Here is a 24,834-nt window from a genome sequence, read left to right as displayed (position 1 = left end):
TGACAAGAACAAGAAAGTTTGATCATATTACGCCTATACTGGCTCACCTGCACTGGCTTCCTGTGCACTTAAGATGCGACTTTAAGGTTTTACTACTTACGTATAAAATACTACACGGTCTAGCTCCAGCCTATCTTACCGATTGTATTGTACCATATGTCCCGGCAAGAAATCTACGTTCAAAGAACTCCGGCTTATTAGTGATTCCCAGAGCCCAAAAAAAGTCTGCGGGCTGTAGAGCGTTTTCTATTCGGGCTCCAGCACTATGGAATGCCCTCCCGGTAACAATTAGAGATGCTACCTCAGTAGAAACATTTAAGTCCCATCTTAAAACTCATTTGTATACTCTAGCCTTTGAATAGCCCCCCTTTTTTTAGACCAGTTGATCTGCCGTTTCTTTTCTTTTCTCCTCTGCTGCCCCCTATCCCTTGTGGAGGGGAAGACACACAGATCCGGTGGCCATGGATGGGGTGCTGGCTGTCCGGGGTCGGGACCCGGGGTGGACCGCTCGCCTGTATATTGGTTGGGAACATCTCTGCGCTGCTGACCCGTCTCCGCTCGGGATGGTTTCCTGCTGACCCCACTGTGGACTGGACTCTTACTGTTATGCTGGATCCACTATGGACTGGACTCTCACAATATTATGTTAGACCCACTCGACATCCATTGCATTCGGTCTCCCTAGAGGGGGGGGGTTACCCACATATGCGGTCCTCTCCAAGGTTTCTCATAGTCATTCACATCGACGTCCCACTGGGGTGAGTTTTTCCTTGCCCTTATGTGGGCTATACCGAGGATGTCGTTGTGGCTTGTGCAGCCCTTTGAGACACTTGTGATTTAGGGCTATATAAATAAACATTGATTGATTGATTGAATTAATTGATGCACTACTAGATGGAGCTTGCGTACCACAGTTTGAGAACCACTGCAGTAGATAATCAAAAAAAGCAGTTTTCCTGTCATACAGAGAATCACAGAGTAGTATTTTCCTAGTAGATCCTTAACATGAAACATGTTAAGTACTAATCACAAAGCTTTGTATGGATATACAGGAACATGTACATTTTCACAAAATCTAAATATCGCAAGTGGCCTCCGCTTCATTTTCCATAGTGATGTGCGATAACACAGACTTTCTTTCCGATCCGTAAGTAAAATTCAGGCTGATATCTGCGACCCTGATCCGATACTTTGTGAAAATGAACCTAATGTGTCTGCTAAAATGTAAAAAGTTGTGAATTTCAAATAACATAGCATAAGATTACAATTATTATTATGTATTGTACGTTATTTGTTATATAGCATTCATTATATTAGGTATTATCATTGTAATGTATTTATCGTTATAACTATTATTCATTTCAAACTCTTAAATATATTGAGGGAGTGGCATGAATAACAATATAGCAGAAAAAACAGGACAAAATCATACAAAGTAAATGAAAATGTAGTTTCAAACCATAACAAAAGGAAATTAAAGCTGCAAGCAGCGATGGACGGGACCGACTTTGACGGCGCATAAAATCCAAACCGAAGCAGTAATTAAAACTCTTTCGTCAACTTTTAATCAGAAGGGTTCAATCTCTCTCCTGTGCTAGTTTGAAGCCGACACGACAAACGCACTCAGAGGAGATAATGTTTGAAAAAAGGTGACCGGTTTTTACAAAACTTTTGTTTTGAAGGGGGAATTGCAAACTTCCTGTTGATTTTAGCTGGGGGTTGTCAATACATGAAATGTAGGTCTAAGTGAGACCTACATAGAGGTTTCATGTCTGTATGACATTCCTACTGGAAGTTACAGGCAGTTTTGTCTGAGTTTTCTTCCTAGGAGCAGTTGTGTCTGTGTTTTCTTCCTAGGGGGCGCTATAGCGCAATTTAGAGTTTTTTTTATTTTTATTTTTTTTATTAGATCGCAAATTTTGCCAGTCCTGATGTGTGTGTCCAGTTTGGTGAGTTTTGAAGCATGTTAAGAGGGTCAAATTGTAGCTCAAAGAGGCAAAAGTGACTGTTTTTACAAAACTTTTGTTTTGAAGGGAGAATTGCCAACTTCCTGTTGATTTTTGCTGAAGGGTGTCACTGTATGAAATGTAGGTCTAAGTGAGACCTACATAGAGGTTTTTGTTTCATGTCGCTACGACATTCTTACTGGAAGTTATAGGCAGTTTTGTCTGTGTTTTCTTCCTAGGGGGCGCTAGAGCGCAATTTTGAGTTTTATTTTTTTAATTAGATGGCAATTTTCGCCAGTCCTGATGTGTGTGTCAAATATGGTGAGTTTTGAAGCATGTTAAGGGGGTCAAATTACAGCTCAAAGAGGCGGCGGAATAATAATACAACGTTACAGTAACAATAGGGTCATTGCGGTCCCTAAAAATAAGTAATATAATAAAAGCATTCAAATACATTAATTAATAATAAGAACTACCATTAGAACAAAAAGTCAAGTCACAATTCAGTTACATGAATATGTTAACAAAAATAATATACATGTTGGAAAACAAAAGTATTTGGAATTGACACATTGCCTCATTCACAAGTTAAGATACTTTTTTTTACACGATGTTCCTTTTAATGATACACATTATTGCAAATAACTTAAATTCGATATTTGTTGGAGAATCTATATTCGAGCAGAAAGATCTGGTATCGACGATAATATTTCAGTATCGATCCGCCCATCACTAATTTACAGTGGAATAAAGTTTGTACACACTTGATGTAGACGATCTTTGACTGAGGTTTTTAAGGATTGCAAAAAAACAGCAAATCCCTCCTGTGTTATAGAAGACCTTAAGCTGGTGCTAACATAATGCTTAATGTATGACTTTATTCATAACTGAGGGTAGAGTTTTAAGATAGTCGCTATACACAAAATAATAAGCTTAGTTGCATTTTCAAACAACAAGTGAAAATATGACATTTAAAGGGCAGAGAGACGGAACAGTAAGCTAACAGTTAGCGTGTAGCAGCGGTTAGAGTCGCCGGCTCATCTCCACACCGCGGGGCTTTTTTTTTTTTTTTGGTCTAACGGCGGCTTAAAAACAACAAAAAAAGGGCAGAGCGTTGAGTGTGTGTGTGTGTAAGGGGGGGGGGGGGAATTAACGTTAACGCGACCGCCCCCTTGCCCAACGGATCCTGCAACGGCTGGCTGGCTCCTTCGCCACAGTCATGTGATTGTAACGTAAAACCCCCTAAACCGGAAAACAACCGACGACCCTCTCCGCCGCCGCTACAAAGCTGCTGGGAGCCCGGAGAGGACGGACGGACGGCGCAGAGCGAGAGTCCTCCAGCCCGGTGACACACAGACGGTGGCGGCGGCACGGCGACGACGATTCAGACGGACGGCGAGTGCTAAGGTACGACCGAGAAGTCGCGAAAATGCAACATTTGACTCCCAATTAGCGCTATTTTCATACGTTGGCTTGTTTGTCGCACGGGGGAAGTTGTTAGTCTTTGCTAGCAAGCAGCCCCATCCCCCTCGGTGCGTGCGCGCGCTCGCCGGCCCGCGTGCGCGCAAGGCACGTCAGTTTCTGGTGCGAGACCACTTTAGGTCAACATTGTGTCGAATCTGCTGTTTCTCTTCTCAATTCTCATTCGCCCCTGAAAAAAAAATGTTTACGTCGCCCAAGTGCTGCCCACATATGCATGCAGTTGTATTTCACTTTTGAAAGGTGGGAACAAGATTAGTGTTTTTCTAAAGTGGGAATAACTTATTTATACTACGGAAGTGGCTGCTCCACGTGTCTGTCTGCCTCTCAGCAGGGGCGGTACTACATCGCCTGCAAACAAGCTACTATTGAAAGCCCTGCCTAAACAGTTAGTTCCATTTCTGCTTTTAAAATTTGAGTTATAACTAAAACATACATTTATTTTAAACCTATCTAATTTCGTGCTATTCAGTGCTTTTTTTTTTAAAATGTATTTTTAAGATTCCCCCAATTTTTTTCTCATTCATTCAAACAATCCACCTGGTCTGTGCAAAATTCCGAATTGAATTGAAAATATCTCCTAAATTCCAATCCAATTTGAATTGAATTTTGATTGAGGTTGCAAAAAGGAAGTGGAATTGCAGTTCCAATTGATCATGTTAGTGCAGTGGTGTCCAAACAGTGGCCCAGGGCTAATTTTTCATTGGCCCGTGACACATTCTTCAGACAAAATAAACGCGATTAGAAAATTACACACAAAAAACAGAGAGAAACCCCCCCCCCATGGGAACTGACAACTAAAATGGCCTGTTTATGGTCTTTGATGATTTTTGTGCATCCTGTCATGATAAATATGTAAACATTTCTTGCAAGATATGGTAAATTAAGCCTTCAAAAAGCCCTCAAAATAAGTTTTAGTTGTCAGAACAATACTATCATTAGTAAAGAAGAAAAATAAATTGAACATTTCCAGGGGGTTAGATTAGATATCACACTATTTAGGGCCTGAGCAGCAAGGCAAAAGCCCTATTGATATTTCTATTTTTAATTACCAAATTATTATTCTATACATTTTATTACATTTTTGATTCCTATTACACAAATATAGGCCTGGAGTCATACCAAAGACTATAAAAATGGGATCCATTACCTCCCTGCTTGGCACTCAGCATCAAGGGTTGGAATTGGGGGTTTAATCACCAAAAATGATTCCCGGGCGTGGCCCCCGCTGCTGCTCACTGCTCCCCTCACCTCCCAGGGGGTGATCAAGGGTGATGGGTCAAATGCAGAGAATAATTTCGCCACACCTAGTGTGTGTGTGTGACAATCATGGGTACTTTAACTTTAACTTTAATGTGGATGTTTTGCTTGTAGTTTAGCATATTGAATTTGACTGATCTGCATCGTATTGGTTTTAGTTTCTTTAATGTACAAAATGTATCAAAGTGGCCACCACATCCTTCAATCTTTCTGTATGTGGTCCTGGCTGGGAAGAGTTTGGGCCCCCCTATCTTAGTGCATTCCAGAATCAATCAATCAATCAAAGTTTATTTATACAGCCCTAAATCACAAGTGTCTCAAAGGGCTGCACAAGCCACAATGACACCCTCGGCTCAGATCCCACATCAGGGTAAGGAAAAACTCAACCCAATGGGATACAATGAGAAACCTTGGAATGGATCTAGTTAATAGTGTGAGAGTCTAGTTCATGGTGGGGCCAGCAGGAGATCATCTTGAGTGGAGACAAGTCAGCAGCGCAGAGACGTCTCCATCTGATGCACAGATGAGTGGTCCACCCCGGGTCCCGACTTTGAACAGCTAGCGCGTCATCTGTGGTCACCTAATAACCTCTCCACGCAGGTGAGGGGGGCAGAGCAGAAAAGAGACGACAGATTATCTGGTCTAAAAGGAGGGTCTATTTAAAGGCTAGAGTATACAAATGAGTTTTAAAGTTAAAGTTAAAGTACCAATGATTGTCACACACACACTAGGTGTGGCGAGATTATTCTCTGCATTTGACCCATCACCCTTGATCACCCCCTGGGAGGTGAGGGGAGCAGTGGGCAGCAGCGGTGGCTGCGCCCGGGAATCATTTTGGTGATTTAACCCCCAATTCCAACCCTTGATGCTGAGTGCCAAGCAGGGAGGTAATGGGTCCCATTTTTTATAGTCTTTGGTATGACTCGGCCGGGGTTTGAACTCACAACCTACCGATCTCAGGACGGACACTCTAACCACTAGGCCACTGAGTAGGTGATGGGACTTAAATGCTTCTACTGAGGTAGCATCTCTTACTGTTACCGGTAGGGCATTCCAGAGTACTAGAGCCCGAATAGAAAACGCTCTATAGCCCGCAGACTTTTTTTGGGCTCTGGGAATCACTAATAAGCCGGAGTTCTTTGAACGCAGATTTCGTGAACCATGCTTTACATTCCATACACGACTGTTTAAGACAAAAACGTGACAAATTATTCCTGTTACTTGGCCGTCGTTTAATTCCGCTTTCTGTAAATCCACTTAAAATAACTGAATTGAAATTTGTAGTTTTGCACAAGCCTGCAATAACAGGGGCTATTCCCCTCTGGAAATTGTAACTCTGACAAAAGAAGTAGAGCAAAAGCAAATGTCCACTGCCTCTCTGGAGGATAAATGATACAACTGAAGTAGAACAAAGTCCCGACCATTTAGACATTTAATTCCACATGCATTAGCAGACAAACCAGAGTTTAAGCATAAAAGCCAAAGAGTTAAGTTAATCAAGTCTATGCTTAAACATCCTCTCTCGGACTAATAAAGACTTGTTGAGTTCATTTTAAAGACTTAACAGGACAGATAAATGGATTATTTGTATCAAACTAAACAGATGGAGTGTTCTACTATGTACTATTAAAGGCAACACTTTTATAAACTGATGAACTATTGAAGCTGGGCTATATTTGTTACAAAGTATTGAAATCAAATGGATGAGGGACTATTTTTGACGCTTAGCTAAAATCATCTGCTTCCTGCTAGGATCATTGGGGTATTCAGTGACAGGAATGTTGAGTTTTGTTCAGTTAAAAAAAGAGGATACACACAGAGCATCCAGGAAATATACCATGGTCATTTAAAATCTGCATACGGATTAATTGTAGTTTCACACAGCTGACTTTCATTGTGTGATCAATTCCCACAACATCCTATTTACAATCTCCAGGCAAAAAAAATTTTTTTATTGCCAAGTGGGTCTTTCTTTCTTTAACGGGGTAGGGGAGAAGCGAGGACCGGGCGCCGGGTGTGCGACCATCTGCTCCAGGCAGATGGCAAGATGGGCCGCCGGTTTATAAGGTGCGATTAGTTAATGCTGCGTACAGACAATATTGTCAAAACAATCTCTGTTCACTTGGAAACCCGGCAAAAACAAGCTGAAGACACTGCGATATGCATGCCACGCCACACCACGCCAGTAGTTGGCGATAGAGACACTATTTGCAGAAGCTACCTGGTTACATGTTTTTATCGTGGGATATTGCTGCTCCAGTGTAGTAAACAGCACCATTGTTGTTTAGTAGAAACTAGTGTTGTCCCGATACCAATATTTTGGTACCGGTACCAAAAGTATTTCGAAACTTTTCGGTACTTTTCTAAATAAAGGGGACCACAAAAAATTGCATTATTGGCTTTATTTTAACAAAAAATCTTACGGTACATTAAACATATGTTTATTATTGCAAGTTTGTCCTTAAATAAAATAGTGAACATACAAGACAACTTGTCTTTTAGTTGTAAGTAAGCAAACAAAGGCTCCTAATTTAGCTGCTGATGTATGCAGTAACATATTGTCATTTATCATTATATTATTTTGTCAAAATTATGAGGGACAAGTGGTAGAAAATTAATTATTAATCTTCTTGTTCATTTAATGTTAATATCTGCTTACTTTCTCTTTCAACATGTTCTATCTACATTTCTGTTCAAATGTAATAATCACTTATTCTTCTCTTGTTTGATACTTGACATTAGTTTTGGATGATACCACAAATTTGGGTATCAATCCGATACCAAGTCGTTACAGAATCATACATTGGTCGTATTCAAAGTCCTCATGTGTCCAGGGACATATTTCCTGAGTTTATAAACATAATATACATTTTTTTTAAAGGAAAGAAGATGTGATGCCAAAAAAATATCGACATAATCATAGTAGTATCGACTATATACACTCCTGTACTTGGTATCATTACAGTGGATGTTAGGTGTGGATCCACCATTGGCGTTTGTTTACATTTTGATGCCGGTAAACCACGGTGTGTAGTGAAGCATGTTTAGCTATTTCTTGCCCTGCAGGGATGATACTTGTAAGAAACTTACTTTATTTGTCGCCATAGAGGCGAGGATTAGCGACTTAGAAGTGGCGGACCGGTACTTTTCAGAGGCAGTATAGTACCGAATATGATTCAGTAGTATCACGGTACTATACTAATACCGGTATACCGTACAACCCTAGTAGAAACATACTTTACGTGCATGTTAGGGCTGTGAATCTTTGGGCACCGCATAATTCAGAATCAATTCTCGATTCAAAATCCATACTTTTTACTAACATTGGTTGCATCTCTATAATAAACTACATTCCTCCATAAAATAGATGAACAGCTGTGATACATTTCTATATTACTTAGGGGACGGCGTGGCGCTGCTGAGAGAGTGGCCGTGCCAGCAACCTGAGGGTTACTGGTTCGATCCCCACCTTCTACCAACCTCGTCACGTCCGCTGTGTCCTTGAGCAAGACACCTCACCCTTGCTCCTGATGGGTCGTGGTTAGGGCCTTGCATGGCAGCTCCCGCCATCAGTGTGTGAATATGTGTGTGTGAATGGGTGAATGTGGAAATAGTGTCAAGGCCCTTTGAGTACCTTGAAGGTAGAAAAGCGCTATACAAGTATAACCCATTTAAAAGAAAACTGGTTTTGTTTAATAAAATTCTACCCGAACATTTAATACATTCAAATATAAATAAGGTAACAATAGAAGTATCTAATATTTCTCTTTTCTAAAGTAAATATTTACAGCAGATATGGGCATCTACAAACCCCGTTTCCATATGAGTTGGGAAATTGTGTTAGATGTAAATATAAACAGAATACAATGATTTGCAAATCATTTTCAAACAATATTCAGTTGAATATGCTACAAAGACAACATATTTGATGTTCAAACTGATAAACATTTTTTTGCAATAAATACTGATAAAGTTGAGGAATGCTCATCAAACACTTATTTGGAACATCCCACAGGTGAACAGGCAAATTGGGAACAGGTGGGTGCCATGATTGGGTATAAATGTAGATTCCATGAAATGCTCAGTCATTCACAAACAAGGATGGGGCGAGGGTCACCACTTTGTCAACAAATGCGTGAGCAAATTGTTGAACAGTTTAAGAAAAACCTTTCTCAACCAGCTATTGCAAGGAATATAGGGATTTCACCATCTACGGTCCGTAATATCATCAAAGGGTTCAGAGAATCTGGAGAAATCACTGCACGTAAGCAGCTAAGCCCGTGACCTTCGATCCCTCAGGCTGTACTGCATCAACAAGCGACATCAGTGTGTAAAGGATATCACCACATGGGCTCAGGAACACTTCAGAAACCCACTGTCAGTAACAACAGTTGGTTGCTACATCTGTAAGTGCAAGTTAAAACTCTCCTATGCTAGGCGCAAACCGTTTATCAACAACACCCAGAAACGCCGTCGGCTTCGCTGGGCCTGAGCTCATCTAAGATGGACTGATACAAAGTGGAAAAGTGTTCTGTGGTCTGACCAGTCCACATTTCAAATTGTTTTCGGAAACTGTGGACGTTGTGTCCTCCGGACCAAAAAGGAAAAGAACCATCCGGATTGTTATAGGTGCAAAGTTGAAAAGCCAACATCTGTGATGGTATGGGGGTGTATTAGTGGCCAAGACATGGGTAACTTACACATCTGTGAAGGCGCCATTAATGCTGAAAGGTACATACAGGTTTTGGAGCAACATATGTTGCCATCCAAGCAACGTTACCATGGACGCCCCTGCTTATTTCAACAAGACAATGCCAAGCCATGTGTTACATCAACGTGGCTTCATAGTAAAAGAGTGTGGGTACTAGACTGGCCTGCCTGTAGTCCAGACCTGTCTCCCATTGAAAATGTGTGGCGCATTATGAAGCCTAAAATACCACAACGGAGACCCCCGGACTGTTGAACAACTTAAGCTGTACATCAAGCAAGAATGGGAAAGAATTCCACCTGAGAAGCTTAAAAAATGTGTCTCCTCAGTTCCCAAACGTTTACTGAGTGTTGTTAAAAGGAAATGCCATGTAACACAGTGGTGAACATGCCCTTTCCCAAATACTTTGGCGCGTGTTGCAGCCATGAAATTCTAAGTTAAATATTATTTGCAAAAAAAAATAAAGTTTATGAGTTTGAACATCAAATATCTTGTCTTTGTAGTGCATTCAATTGAATATGGGTTGAAAAGGATTTGCAAATCATTGTATTCTGTTTATATTTACATCTAATACAATTTCCCAACTCATATGGAAATGTACATCAACAATATGATTTGCCTGAGTGACTGGACAGGACAGGATTTTTAGAAACAATCGATTTTTTTTTTTAATCGATTAAGAATCGTTACAAATATAAATCGCGATTCATTCGAAAATCTTTTTTTAACACCCCTAGTGCATGTCCTCCATTTTAAAGTGTTGTGTAAATGCCCCTGTAGTAAACACAGCCTTTCCTGTAACTGCACCCACACCCGTGGCAGTGCAGTACTTATCCTGTAGCGGGGGTGCTCAGCTCCACACTGACGGTTACACCAAGTAAATGAACCGACAAGCGTCCGTCATGCTCTGCCTTCTTCCGGGAGAAGGTCTTCCCCATGGGTGGAAAGGAGGAATGTGTGCCGACACCCATCACCCCGATCATGTGACGGCCCCAAGCCTTCCCGGTCCTCCAGGGACCTCTCGGGTCGACGGCGCCCGTTCCAATAGGTCAGCGGGACGCGTCAAGCTCTGACATGTCCGGTGCGTAAGACTTGAGAGGAAGAAAGTCAAGCGTGTGAAAGCCTGCTTGATGTAAAAATCGACATTTCTCACCGAATACGTGCCCCATGATAATATATTAAAGGTGACTTGGCCAAAATTGAGCCTTCATGATGAAATTTAGAGTTTATTTTAGCAATTTGTACCATTTTGTGTCTGTTGCTTGAATGCTAATGAACTGTTTGTCCTACAATTTGCGTCTCCAATAGGAAATTAACGATATTATGATAAACTTCGGTAAACCTCCTAACAATTAGTTTTACAGTTTTTAATTAAAATTATTGTAAAATCATGATTGATAACCTTTTGATAAACTCACAGGATGCTTGCTCGTTTACTGGAGAAGCAAGGTAGGGCTAGTTTGCCCTCGCTAACATGAATACAAGACACATTAACGTCTTTCCCCATTAAAGGGGGTCATGTTGGGATACATTTGTTTATATTTAAAGGACACTTATTATGCAAAACCCGACTTTTCTTACCCATTGGTACCTGTTTTTGTGTATTTGGGATCTGCATAAGGCCCGAAATTTTGAAATCAAACCATGGAGGCATTGCCTCGATTGGGGGTCAGCAACCCTTGGCTCTCGAGCCACATGCGGCTCATTAGCACCGCCCCAGTGGCTCCCTGGAGCTTTTTCAAAAATGGAAAAAGATGGGGGGAAAAATATATTTTGTTGTTGTAATAATGTTTCCGTAGGAGGACAAGCAAGACACAAACCTTCCTAATTGTTAGAAAGCCCACTGTTTGATATGTTTGTGTTTGTTTCACTGACAGTATTTGGCCAGCGCCGTTGTGTCCTACTAATTTTGGCGGTCCTTGAACTCACCGTAGTTGGTTTGCATGTACAACTTTCTCCGACGCTGCAACAGAAAGACGTGTTTAATGCCAATCCTTCTTTGTCTCATTTTGTCCACCAAATGTTTTATGCTGTGCGTGAATGCACAAAGGTGAGCTTTGTTGATGTTATTGACTAATAGTCCATGCTAACATGCTATTTGGGCTAGCTGTGTGTACATATTTCACCAATGTGCCTCATTTGTAGGTATATTTGAGTTCATTTAATTTCCTTTACTTATGCCCTCTGTGTATTTAATTTATATTTGCATGTCTCATTACACATTATCTGTATGTAATATTGGCTGAATTTCGGATTGTGTGCCATGTTGTTCCAGACCACAGCAAACATTACCCAGCTTGCCAAGATTGTAATAAATCCATTTGAAGAAGACAGCTTGTCCTTTCCTTTAACTTGGGCCCCACACAGATCTATACCTTTGGCAGTTTTAAGACAGTAATTTCCAGGAGTTATCTAACCCTTTGAGACGCTTACTTAATGTGTTGCTTTCTTTAAACCTACATAAGGCTTTTAACTTTTTGCGGCTCCACACAGATATGTTTTTTGTATTTTTGGTCCAATATGGCTCTTTCAACATGTTGGGTTGCCGACCCCCGGCCTAGATATTTATAAACAATCCTGCCCTCCTTCATACTTCCTCCAAATGAGCCGTTAAGAATTTGCCTAATTTGTGACATTTTTGTCATTGGATATCCCATATATGGTACCCAAAGACCTTTGTATGAGTCCGCCATTGTAGTCCTACGTTGTAGTCAATAAGTTCCTTCTTTTTTTCCCTCTATCCTCTTGTTGTAGGGCAGACTGGCTCGTACATGCACATGCATCCTCTGCTGTTGCCATTGCTAATACAAAGTAGCGTATAGTTCTCACTTATATCTGTCAGTAGACTCCATATGGAAGCGCTAAAAACTACAATATGGCTAGCAGGGTCAAGACGCAGTCGAAGTGGAGGCACGTAAATAGACCGCCTACGAAACGGCACATTCTGAAGAGGCGGTTAAAAAGCGGCTTGATGATGGTGTTGATATGGAGTCCACTGACAAGTTAGAACTATACGTTACTTTGTATTAGAAATGGCAACAGCGGAAGATGCATGTGCATATACGAGCCAGTCTGCCCTACAACAAGAGGATAGAGAAAAAAAGGAGCTTCTTGACTACAACAGCGGACTCGTGCAAAGCTCTTCGGTTAAACCTCTACCATATATGGAGATATCTGCTTCCGTCACACTTGGCAAATACGGCACAAATTGGACAAATTCCAAACGGCTCGATTGTCAGAAGTATGAAGACTTAGACTTAGACAAACTTTAATGATCCACAAGGGAAATTGTTCCACTCAGTAACTCCGTTACAAAGGATGGAAAGTGTAAGGATGGAAAGGACAATGCAGGTATAAAATAGACTAAAAATGTACCGTAGTAGCAATATAAAATATAACATGTATGTAATATTTACATATTATATATACAGTATATGACATATACTGATATATTATATGTTTATATCATATATACAATATATAACAATTACTATGTACAATATTACAGTATATGTAACAGCTGCAGCATAAACTAGAGAGTAGATCCAGCAGAAAATAGACATTATAAACAAAGAGAGGTAGCTAACATGTCAGGTGTCAGGTAGTAGACAGACATCATCTATTGCTGTATGGCGAGTGATTATACAGCTGGATGGAGTGTGGGGTGAAGGAGTTCTTGAATGGAACACTGTGGGAACGAAGCTGAAGGAGCCTGTTGGAGTATGAGCTCAGCTGTCCCTCAATTGTCTGAAGGAAGGAAGGCAAGATTGTTTTATAATCATCTCGGCAATGCCTCCATGGTTTGGTTTCAAATTTTTGGGACTTATGCAGATCCCAAATACACAAAAGAGGTACCAATATGTAAGAATAGTTGGTTTTGCATGACATACCCCAATCTAAACTGGTTTAAACAAATCGATCTATTAAATGACAACAGGAAGTGAACTCGTGTGATGTCACCTACTCAGTGGCCTAGTGGTTAGAGTGTCCGTCCTGAGATCGGTAGGTTGTGAGTTCAAACCCCGGCCGAGTCATACCAAAGACTATAAAAATGGGACCCATTACCTCCCTGCTTGGCACTCAGCATCAAGGGTTGGAATTGGGGGTTAAATCACCAAAATGATTCCCGGGCGCGGCCACCGCTGCTGCCCACTGCTCCCCTCACCTCCCAGGGGGTGATCAAGGGTGATGGGTCAAATGCAGAGAATAATTTCGCCACACCTAGTGTGTGTGTGACAATCATTGGTACTTTAACTTTAACTTTATAAACCGGAAGTAAAACATTTTCTATATCATTAAAAACACTTGGAAGAAGATAAACCTATTCAAACACTCATATGGATCTTAAGAAGCAAGAACAATATTTAATATTTCTTCTGCCAAGAAAGTTTATTGTTTTTCAATAGACTTAGTTAAAAGATTTCGGTGTGTGTAAAAGTTATTTTTAAGCACACTCAACAATACCACGATAATGATCATTTTTGTCACAATAACCATGATAGGAAATTATCATATTGTTGCATTTTTACTCTCCAAGAAGTAGTATTGTGTACTTTTATCCGCTTTTTACACTCTAACTCTACACTTGTCCCAACATTATAGATGCCATATATCACATACAAGAATGTAACATTAAGGAGTGGGAAGAAGGACACACATGTTAGCAACACTAGCATAGCTATGTGAGCTACATTACAGTCAATAGCAGCGTCGTGATTGGTTAGCTTATTTGCAAAGGTAAACAACATCCTCAAACTGCTGGAGGTGACTGACTGACAGTTGGCAGCGCTTCGGCCTTTATTTTAAGATGTGGAGCTGTAACTAAGCCTGGGGAAGTGTTTAAAGCCTACAATTTAAAAAAAACGAGCATTTCAACGCCTCTTCTCTCTAAAGTAGAGCAAACAAGTCAGGGAGATGATTTAATTTTTTTTTTCATGTTGTCGGTCATAAACAGTAAGAACATCAGTTGACGACAAGCACATGGTCTTTGTCAAGTAATTCTAATTAGTGAAGGGCTTTTAGTCTTCAACGCTTGTGAGCCCCGGTTCTCTGCGGTAGTAACAACCTCCGGTCTTGTCACAGACAGGAAACTGATGTGTGTGTGTGTGTGTGCGTGTGTGTGTGTGTGTAGGTTGAAGAATGGAGTTGGCCAACCACGGTCTTATCCTGCTGCAGCAGCTCAACGCTCAGAGGGAGTTCGGCTTCCTGTGCGACTGCACGGTGGCTATAGGAGACGTCTTCTTTAAAGCCCACAAGGCCGTGCTGGCTGCCTTCTCCAACTACTTCAGAATGCTCTTCATTCACCAGGACAGGTACAGCAGGCACAGACCCACAATGGGGACAAGCGGGGGTTTTAGCAAGCAACAACGCTGAGCAGACTAGTTGATGCTAAATCAGCAGCGCCTCTGCTGCTTGCAACCAAGTAGTGTATTATTATTAATATAAATATTACTATTACTTTGAATGGGCACTTGCAATGTAAGCAGCCCATATTATTATTTTTATTATTACTTCTAGACACCATTAATCAATCATCAAAGCAAAGTCCTATCTTTCTTTACGTCCCTATGCAGACCATCATTATAATACCTCCATTCTTAGCTAACTATGCTACACACTCTCATGTGATTATTCTACTTTTCAACCGCTGCACACCCAAGAGTGAACGTATTTCAAAACATGCACCTTTACTGCGCTATTATTATTCTGGCAAATACACCAAATGTCAGTGCTTTTATTAAACATGACATCGAAAGTGCGCAGAGCTCAACACACTCTACTAAACAGCCACTGTAGCTTGACGGCATTTGCTCACTCACCACCAGATTTGGTCCACCTTCAGAGCAGGGGATGCCCAAAGTATACTAGGGCCTAAGCAGGGAAGCCCAGACTTCCCTCTCCCCAGCCACTTCGTCCAGCTCTTCCTGTGGGACCCCGAGGTGTTCCCAGGCCAGCCGGGAGACATAGTCTTCCCAACGTGTCCTGTGTCTTCCCCGCGGCCTCCTACCGGTCGGACGTGCCCTAAACACCTCCCTAGGGAGGCGTTCGGGTGGCATCCTGACCAGATGCCCGAACCACCTCATCTGGCTCCTCTCGATGTGGAGGAGCAGCGGCTTTACTTTGAGCTCCCCCCGGATGGCACAGCTTCTCACCCTATCTCTAAGGGAGAGCCCCGCCACCCGGCGGAGGAAACTCATTTCGGCCGCTTGTACCCGTGATCTTGTCCTTTTGGTCATAACCCAAAGCTCATGACCATAGGTGAGGATGGGAACGTAGATCGACCGGTAAATTGAGAGCTTTGCCTTCCGGCTCAGCTCCTTCTTCACCACAACGGATCGATACAGCGTCCGCATTACTGAAGACGCCGCACCGAACCGCCTGTCGATCTCACGATCCACTCTTCCCTCACTCGTGAACAAGACTCCGAGGTACTTGAACTCCTCCACTTGGGGCAAGATCTCCTCCCCAACCCGGAGATGGCACTCCACCCTTTTCCGGGCGAGAACCATGGACTCGGACTTAGAGGTGTTGATTCTCATCCCAGTCGCTTCACACTCAGCTGCGAACCGATCCAGTGAGAGCTGAAGATCCTGGCCAGATGAAGCCATCAGGACCACATCATCTGCAAAAAGCAGAGACCTAATCCTGCAGCCACCAAACCAGATCCCCTCAACGCCTTGACTGCGCCTAGAAATTCTGTCCATAAAAGTTATGAACAGAATCGGTGACAAAGGGCAGCCTTGGCGGAGTCCAACCCTCACTGGAAACATGTCCGACTTACTACCGGCAATGCGGACCAAGCTCTGGCACTGATCATACAGGGAGCGGACTGCCACAATCAGACAGTCCGATACCCCGTACTCTCTGAGCACTCCCCACAGGTCTTCCCGAGGGACACGGTCGAATGCCTTCTCCAAGTCCACAAAACACATGTAGACTGGTTGGGCAAACTCCCATGCACCCTCAAGGACCCTGCCAAGAGTATAGAGCTGGTCCACAGTTCCACGACCAGGACGAAAACCACACTGTTCCTCCTGAATCCGAGGTTCGACTATCCGACGTAGCCTTCTCTCCAGTACACCTGAATAGACCTTACCGGGAAGGCTGAGGAGTGTGATCCCACGATAGTTAGAACACACCCTCCGGTTCCCCTTCTTAAAGAGAGGGACCACCACCCCGGTCTGCCAATCCAGAGGTACCGCCCCCGATGTCCACGCGATGCTGCAGAGTCTTGTCAACCAAGACAGCCCCACAGCATCCAGAGCCTTAAGGAACTCCGGGCGGATCTCATCTACCCCCGGGGCCTTGCCACCGAGGAGCTTTTTAACTACCTCAGCAACCTCAGCCCCAGAAATAGGAGAGCCCACCACAGACTCCCCAGGCACTGCTTCCTCATAGGAAGACGTGTTGGTGGGATTGAGGAGGTCTTCGAAGTATTCCCTCCACCGATCCACAACATCCGCAGTCGAGGTCAGCAGAACACCATCCTCACCATACACGGTGTTGATAGTGCACTGCTTCCCCTTCCTGAGGCGGCGGATGGTGGACCAGAATTGCTTCGAAGCCGTCCGGAAGTCGTTTTCCATGGCCTCACCGAACTCCTCCCATGTCCGAGTTTTTGCCTCTGCGACCGCTGAAGCCGCACACCGCTTGGCCTGTCGGTACTTGTCCGCTGCCTCAGGAGTCCTATGAGCCAAAAGAACCCGATAGGACTCCTTCTTCAGCTTGACGGCATCCCTCACCGCCGGTGTCCACCAACGGGTTCTAGGATTACCGCCACGACAAGCACCAACTACCTTGCGGCCACAGCTCCAATCAGCCGCCTCGACAATAGAGGCGCGGAACATGGTCCATTCAGACTCAATGTCCAGCACCTCCCTCGTGACATGTTCTTCCGGAGGTGGGAGTTGAAACTCTCTCTGACAGGAGACTCTGCCAGACGTTCCCAGCAAACCCTCACAATGCGTTTGGGCCTGCCAGGTCTGTCCGGCATCCTCCCCCACCATCGCAGCCAACTCACCACCAGGTGGTGATCGGTAGAAAGCTCCGCCCCTCTCTTCACCCGAGTGTCCAAAACATGAGGCCGCAAATCCGATGACACAACTACAAAGTCGATCATGGAACTGCGGCCTAGGGTGTCCTGGTGCCAAGTGCACATATGGACACCCTTATGTTTGAACATGGTGTTCGTTATGGACAATCTGTGACGGGCACAAAAGTCCAATAACAAAACACCGCTCGGGTTCAGATCCGGGCAGCCATTCTTCCCAATCACGCCTCTCCAGGTTTCACTGTCGCTGCCAACATGAGCATTGAAGTCCCCCAGTAGAACGAGGGAATCACCCGGGGGAGCACTCTCAAGTACTCCCTCGAGTGAATCCAAAAAGGGTGGGTACTCTGAGCTGCGGTTTGGCGCGTAAGCGCAAACCACAGTCAGGACCCGTTCCCCCACCCGAAGGCGCAGGGAAGCTACCCTCTCGTCCACCGGGTTGAACTCCAACGTACAGGCTCTGAGCCGGGGGGAAACAAGAATTGCCACCCCAGCCCGTCGCCTCTCACTGCCGGCAACACCAGAGTGGAAGAGAGTCCAGCCCCTCTCGAGAGAACTGGTTCCAGAGCCCTTGCTGTGCGTCGAAGTGAGTCCGACTATATCTAGCCGGAACTTCTCCACCTCGCGCACTAGCTCAGGCTCCTTCCCCCCCAGCGAGGTGACGTTCCACGTCCCAAGAGCTAGCTTCTGTAGCCGAGGATCGGACCGCCAAGTGCCCTGCCCTCGGCTGCCGCCCAGCTCACATCGCACCCGACCTCTATGACCCCTGCTATGGGTGGTGAGCCCATTGGAGGGGGGACCCACGTTGCCTCTTCGGGCTGTGCCCGGCCGGGCCCCATGGGGACAGGCCCGGCCACCAGGCGCTCGCCATCGTGCCCCACCTCCGGGCCTGGCTCCAGAGGGGGGCCCCGGTGACCCGTGTCCGGGCAAGGGAAATCTGGGTTCCTTGTTTGTTTTCTTCATAAAGGTCTTCGAGCTGCTCTTTGTCTGATCCCTCACCTAGGACCAGTTTGTCTTGGGAGACCCTACCAGGGGGCATAAAGCCCCCGGACAACATAGCTCCTAGGATCATTGGGACACGCAAACTCCTCTACCACGTTAAGGTGGCAGCTCAGAGAGGAGTCAATTAAAATCGATTATAAAAATAGTTGGCGATTAATTTAGTCAACTATTTTAATTGTTGACTAAATTAAAATAGTCAACAATTAATGCTGTTTTTAAAATAGTCAACAATGCTGCTGTTTTTATAAAACAAAAGTTTATAAACTTTTGTTTTATAAACAAAAGTTTTTTTTTTAACTTTTGTTTATAAATTGCTACATTTACAAACAGCTGAAAAACAATAATCAAAATATTAGGGGTGTAACGGTATGTGTATTTGTATCGAACCGTTTTGGTACGGGGGTTTCGTTTCTGTGCGGAAGTGTACCGAACGAGTTTCCACACGGACATATTAAGTAGCGTACTGCACGTTGTGTAAACAATACTCAAAATGCCGGACATTTGAGGCATTTATGAAACTCCGCCCTGACAGCTCCGCAAAAGATGACATGGCCAGTGAAAAGAGGACGTATGGTCAGTCTATACGTAGCCTGTTAGCTGCTAGCGTGTTAGCAAAAGAGGACTAGCAGCGATCGGTTTGATATATGATGATATGATATACTAGTTACTATGGTAATCTAATTAATTACTATGGTAATGTAATTAGTTACTATGGTAATCTAAGTCACAGCAGCTCAGACGAGGCACCAAGCAGTGTGGGTGGGGAGCTCTTCCACAGAGTGTTTCCAGCGCGGCCAGCCTGAAATGTGGGTGTCAGGGACAGACGCGGAAGGAGATTTTTACAACAAAGTTCTAAAGCTTAGTGATGTATCAGATACATCAGATTGTAGGTGTTTTTTTTTTTACCCTTCGCGTTCATATTTCGTTGTGTTTGTTGCGTTTTGCTTGATTGTAAAATATGTCGATCAAAAGGGGGTGTGACGTTCATGTTGTCAATATTCAGTGTTTTATCGTTCATAGTTAATATTGTAAATCCCACATTCTTTATTTTCATGTACATTCTGGGTGTCTCATTCAGTAAAACAATGTAAAATTCAAGTTCCGTTTTTTAAGGTGATCTGCCAAATCGTTTTTAGCTTTCAATCAGACATTATTGTAAGGTTTTGTATTAGTGTTTCTAAAAATAGATATATCGGCCCCCCCGAGGCAAAATAATTGCCCAGGCCTGCTATAGATTTTACTGTAAAAACCTGGCAGCTCAGTCACCGGAAATATACCATAAAACCATCAGTGCTACCATTTTTCCATTTACAGTTCTCTGTAAAAACACAGAACGTAGATTTTAGGGTTAAAAAAAGTGGCAGCACAGAATTTGGCGGTAAAAATAACTGTGGTACTGTTTTTCAATTTACGGCAATGCACTGTAAAAAAAAATTGAAAATAATTTTTCTTTTTAAACACTGGCAGCTCAGTCGCCAAATTTTTTTGTAAAAATAACACTGGTACTGCTTTTCAGTTTACAGTAATGTGCTGTTAAAACGGGAAACATAGATTTTACAGGGGGAAAAAAATTGGCAACTCAGTCACCAGAAGTTTTGCAGAAAACAATAGTATAGTTTTTAAATTTACTGTATTTTTCGGAGTATAATTCGCACCGAAGTATAAGTCGCACCTGCCGAAAATGCATAATAAAGAAGGAAAAAAACATACATAAGTCGCTCTGGAGCCTGGCCAAACTATGAAAAAAACTGCGACACATAGTCAGAAAAATACGGTACAATAATTTGGTGTAAAGACAGAGTAGATTTTACGGTAAAACTCTGGTGACTGAGTTGGTAGTTTTTTTTACCATAAAATCTATAGATCTTTTTTTTTACAGCCTATATTTTATATAATAATATAACATAATATATCAGTATATATAATATACTGGATATATAATATGTAAATATTACATACATGTTATATTTTATATTGCTAGTATTGTACATTTTTAGTCTACTTAATACCTTTTTGTTTTCGCCCTCTTTTTGTGCCCTTGTGTGCATTATCCTTTCCATCCTTACCCTTTCCATCCTTTGTAACTGAGCTACTGTGTGGAACAATTTCCCTTGTGGATCAATAAAGTTTGTCTACGTCTAAAACTAGTTGCCATCTATTGAAGGTGACAATCTCTACTACCTTATATGGCGGTGTGAGGCTAATATCCTCACTTGTGGTGCTGTTGTATGGTAAAAAAATGGCTCTTTGGCACGCGGACATTTGGCACATTTTCATTTTGGCCCTTGGAGCCAAAACGTTTGGGCACTAATTGTCCGTAATTGATTGTAAAAGTAAATGTAATCATTGTGTTTTCCCAGTGATTGTGTGCGTCTGAAGGCGGCCGACATCCAGCCTGACATCTTCAGCTACCTGCTCAACCTGATGTACACTGGCAAGCTGGCGCCTCAGCTCATTGACCCCGCTCGCCTGGAGCAAGGCGTGCGCTTCCTGCACGCCTACCCTCTCCTGCAGGAGGCCAGCCAGTCGGCGTATTCCCACCCGGAGCAGAGCCTCAACCTCTCCACCTCCCTCTACGGCATCCAGATCGCCGACCAGCAGGCGGCGCTGTCGGCGGGGACGCCGCTCTCTTCGCCGGTGGACATGGAGCAGCTCGCCACTGCCGCCGCGGCTCCGTCCAAGCCGTCCCCTCCAAGAGCAGAGGCCTCCGCCAGCGGAGCTCAATTTTCCGCCGAGGAGGCGTCGGGTTTGGACTCGCTCGGCGCCGACGTGGCCTCCGCCACCGCCATCCTGCACGTGAAGCCCAGCATCATGAAGAGGAGCGCATCCTTCAGGAAGCACTACTCCTGCCACCTGTGCAGGAGTCGCTTCAACCAGAGGAGCCTGCTGAGGGAGCACCTGCTGCAGCACACTCAGGTGCTGGCACACAGCTCAGGGGAGCTCAACAGCGCCCCCTCCCCTCTAATGAGTGCAGAGCAGACCATGCTGGAGGCCGGCAAGACCAGCACCTCGGTGGAGGTCATCAGCGACGGCGAGCAAATGCCGGCCTCGGGCAACAACTCCGACTCCCCTCGCGCTGAGGTGTCCACCTCCGGATGGGGGGTGGGCGGCTTAAACTCCCAGGCGGACACACCGCCCCCGTCAGACATTGCGGACATCGACAACCTGGAGAGCGCCGACCTGGACCGCGAGCTGAAGCGGCGGAAATACGAGTGCTGCACGTGCGGCCGCAAGTTCATCCAGAAGAGCCACTGGCGCGAGCACATGTACATCCACACGGGCAAGCCCTTCAAGTGCAGCGCTTGCGGGAAGAGCTTTTGCCGCGCCAACCAGGCCGCGCGCCACGTGTGCCTCAACCAGGGCGCCGACGCCTACACGCTGGTGGACCGGCAGAGCATGGAACTGTGTGCGGCGGGCGACGACAGCAGCCAGATGGAGGCCATGTTCTTGGCGTCTTCCAAGCCCTACAAGTGTAACATCTGCGCCACCACCTTCTCCAGCCCCAACGAGGTCATCAAACACCTGTGCTTCACCCAGGGGGGCTTGGCAGGGCTCCAGGGCAACACCACAGCGGGAATGCTGGCGCAGCACGAGGAGGTTTCCAAAGACGACGGATCAGATTTGTCCAACTCGGGCACGCCGCTCGACGCCATCAAGGTGGAGGACGTCCTGGTGGAGTAGCCACTTTTCTTAGCGTGACGTCAGCGATGGTTTGTTTGTCAGCCAACTTGAATCCAAAACGCCATCTTGTCTCATCTGTCTCACCTTCCTGGACTTCTACCCTGAAACAGGAAGTGAGAGGCTCCACTCTGAGATGTTGTTGTTGTTGTTGTCCAACTGAAACACAAAGACATTGAAAAAGACAAACGCCCGAGACAATCTTGCTGTCTTCCTTTTGACTTCAGCTCCATTGTGTTTCTTTCTTTGTCGTTTGGTCAATACAACCTGCACCTTTTTTATTTGTTGACCTTCATGGTGTTTGTTTTGGTCCGCCACTGGAAACAAGCACACTTACTTTTTACAATATCAAAGTTTGGTCCCTTTTTTTTGGAAAACTAAAACACAAGTTGGAGATTTACTTTTGTGTCATTTTCATTATTACCGGTATTCTTTTTTTTTATTTTTTTTATTTTTTTTTTTTATACTTGTTTTTTGTAGTAAACTTGAATCCACTCCAAACGCCCCTAAATATTTTTTGGACTACTTTTTGATACATTGACAAAGAACCTATTATTATTATTATTATTATTATTATTGTTATTATTATAAATGTAGCTTTTAAGTGTAGAAATTGCATTATGGATGAGCAAGAAATTAACAAAAGTAGCCTTAACTTTATAACTATTTTGACAACAGCCCTGCTAGGAATAATCATTGAATATATTAAAGACACAATTCCTCATAGTTGTTTTCCAAAGAAAAGCATGCATCTCCAAATTAAAAAAAATATTTTTATCCACAAATACATTTTTTTAATATATTTGTTGTCAAAATATTTGATTTTGCCCCAAAATGTGGAGAAACGTGCTTTTCAGTATATTAAATATGATGTCCTTTTCAGGCATTTTTTTTCACACGAGCTAAATATGGCTTCTCCTTTTCGACTCTGATGCAGTTGAAGTTTGGATTTGTGTTTAAAAAAGAGCACAGACATGTTGAAAAGCTGTGGTTGTGTTGTTGCAGTTCGACCGCTAGATGGAGCTGTTTTACTGTCAGCTAAGGTCCAGCACTCAAGAGCGTGTACGTCTTCAGCTCAGTGCGTGCGTGTGCGCGTGCGCGCTGAGACATGTGGCTATCTCAGGAAGTTGAGAAGTTTGACACCGTCCTGTTTGTCCCTGCCCTTGTTTATGGAGACATTAGGACTAGTCCATCCCATAATACTTGAGTTCAAACATGATGTCCCGCCCCCTCAGTGACATCTACTGTGATCAATGTGCTCTCAGGAATGTGAGTCTTTTTATTTTCTCTATCAACTATTTTTTTTAATAAAGTGAAGAACGAACAAAATGTGTTTTGTGATAAGTATGGTTCTTATTATTAGAAACCTTATTCTGACAATTAGAACACTTAATTTAGCCTGGCTTATCCAAAGCGGACATTAGTGACATAACTATATTGAACACACATTTACACACACACACACACACACACACACACACATATATATATGTATGTATGTATGTTAGAGATGCGCGGTTTGCGGACACAACCGCGGAGTCCGCGGATTATCCGCGGATCGGGCGGATGAAATTAAAAAAAATAAGATTTTATCCGCTCGAGGGTCGGGTCGGGCGGATTAATTAGATTTTTTTTTTTTTTTTTTTTTTTTTTGCGGGGGGCAGTTAAACCAATTGGGAAATATATATACATAGTTAAATGTTGTTACCCACATACGAAAAACGAGCAGGCACCTGCTGCATATGCCACAACAGAAGAAAAAAAAAGAAAAGAGATGGACACTTTTACGGAGCGGAGAAGGCCCCCGACGCCTCGCCGGGGTCCGGGACCGAGGCCCCTTCCCCCGAGAGGGCCCCACCGGGAGCCGTAGCTGAGGCGATCCGCGAGAAGGGCCCGACGCACGTCCAGGGTCACTACCGCGCCCACCGCACCGACACCCCGCCTCGTCCGCTTTCGCCGCGGCCGGCGTCACGCGCAGCAGGTAAGCAGCTTACCTGCCCGCCACCCCCGTGGCCGGGGGCTCGTAACATGGGTCACTCCGCGCGCTCCGCCCGCGCAGCTTACCTGCTTGCCACCCCTGTTGCCGGGGGCGCGTAACAGGGGTCACTCAGTGCGCTCACGAAAGGGGTGGGGCTCACCCTGGTTGATATAGAGAGCAGGACGGTGGCCATGTAATTTCATTTAAGGTTTGTGATAAACCATCAAACTCATTCGTTAAAAGGACTCTATAGTAATATAAAGCAAATTTTTCTGGACATTATCATGCAAGAAAAGTTTATTTTTGGGATCGCGATCACCGCGTAATGATTTTTAAAGGTTGCATTACATTATTAACTGTCCCATGTGATCAGCCAGTGCGATTGGAAGTCCATGCTCAATTATTGCCTCCGTAAATAAAACTTCGGCATTCATCACATCCAAAGAATCTGTTTGGGCGACGAAAAACGTTGAAAGTTTTCCACTTGTATCGCTAGCAACGGCATTAGACTTGTGTTTTTTTGTCCCAACGTGGTCTTTTACATCGCTAATTCCTCCGTGTCCGATCGAAAAATCTTGTCTGGACAAGGTGCAATTCGCGTAGTTTTCACCCTTTTTTTTTTTTTTTAATTAACATTAGATATATAACAACGGGCGGATGGCGGGCGGATGCAGTTCTGATCTAACGTTACATCGGGTGGATGGCGGATGGTTGACGACTTTCTGACGCGGTT

General features: G+C 44.0%; 1 protein-coding gene across 2 annotated transcripts; it reads left to right on the top strand.

The window, feature by feature from the left end:
• The first annotated feature begins 3,009 nt into the window (after positions 1–3,009).
• Positions 3,010–23,442, top strand: zbtb2b (zinc finger and BTB domain containing 2b). Of its 2 annotated transcripts, XM_061929541.2 has the most exons (3): positions 3,010–3,353; positions 14,525–14,705; positions 20,806–23,442. In XM_061929541.2, exons 2-3 carry the CDS (start codon positions 14,533–14,535, stop codon positions 22,124–22,126), a joined length of 1,494 nt encoding a protein of 497 aa, XP_061785525.1. In that variant the 5' UTR covers positions 3,010–3,353; positions 14,525–14,532; the 3' UTR covers positions 22,127–23,442. The 2 variants fall into 2 exon arrangements, with proteins under 2 accessions (XP_061785525.1, XP_061785526.1); XM_061929542.2 differs by lacking the exon at positions 3,010–3,353 and having other exon boundaries at positions 14,365–14,705.
• Positions 23,443–24,834: the final 1,392 nt, after the last annotated feature.

Source organism: Nerophis lumbriciformis, linkage group LG34 (genome assembly GCF_033978685.3).
Source record: "Nerophis lumbriciformis linkage group LG34, RoL_Nlum_v2.1, whole genome shotgun sequence".
In the NCBI taxonomy this organism is placed as follows: Eukaryota; Metazoa; Chordata; class Actinopteri; order Syngnathiformes; family Syngnathidae; genus Nerophis; species Nerophis lumbriciformis.
Note: the sequence above shows the minus strand (reverse complement) of the source record. Positions and strands in the feature narration are given on the sequence as shown.

What these genes read in the sequence shown, in the direction of transcription:
- zbtb2b (XM_061929541.2), top strand. Translation starts at nt 14,533, where the DNA reads ATGGAGTTGGCCAACCACGGTCTTATCCTGCTGCAGCAGCTCAACGCT. An exon ending in CTCTTCATTCACCAGGACAG is followed by an intron (nt 14,706 to 20,805) that starts GTACAGCAGGCA and finishes GTGTTTTCCCAG; the next exon opens with TGATTGTGTGCGTCTGAAGG.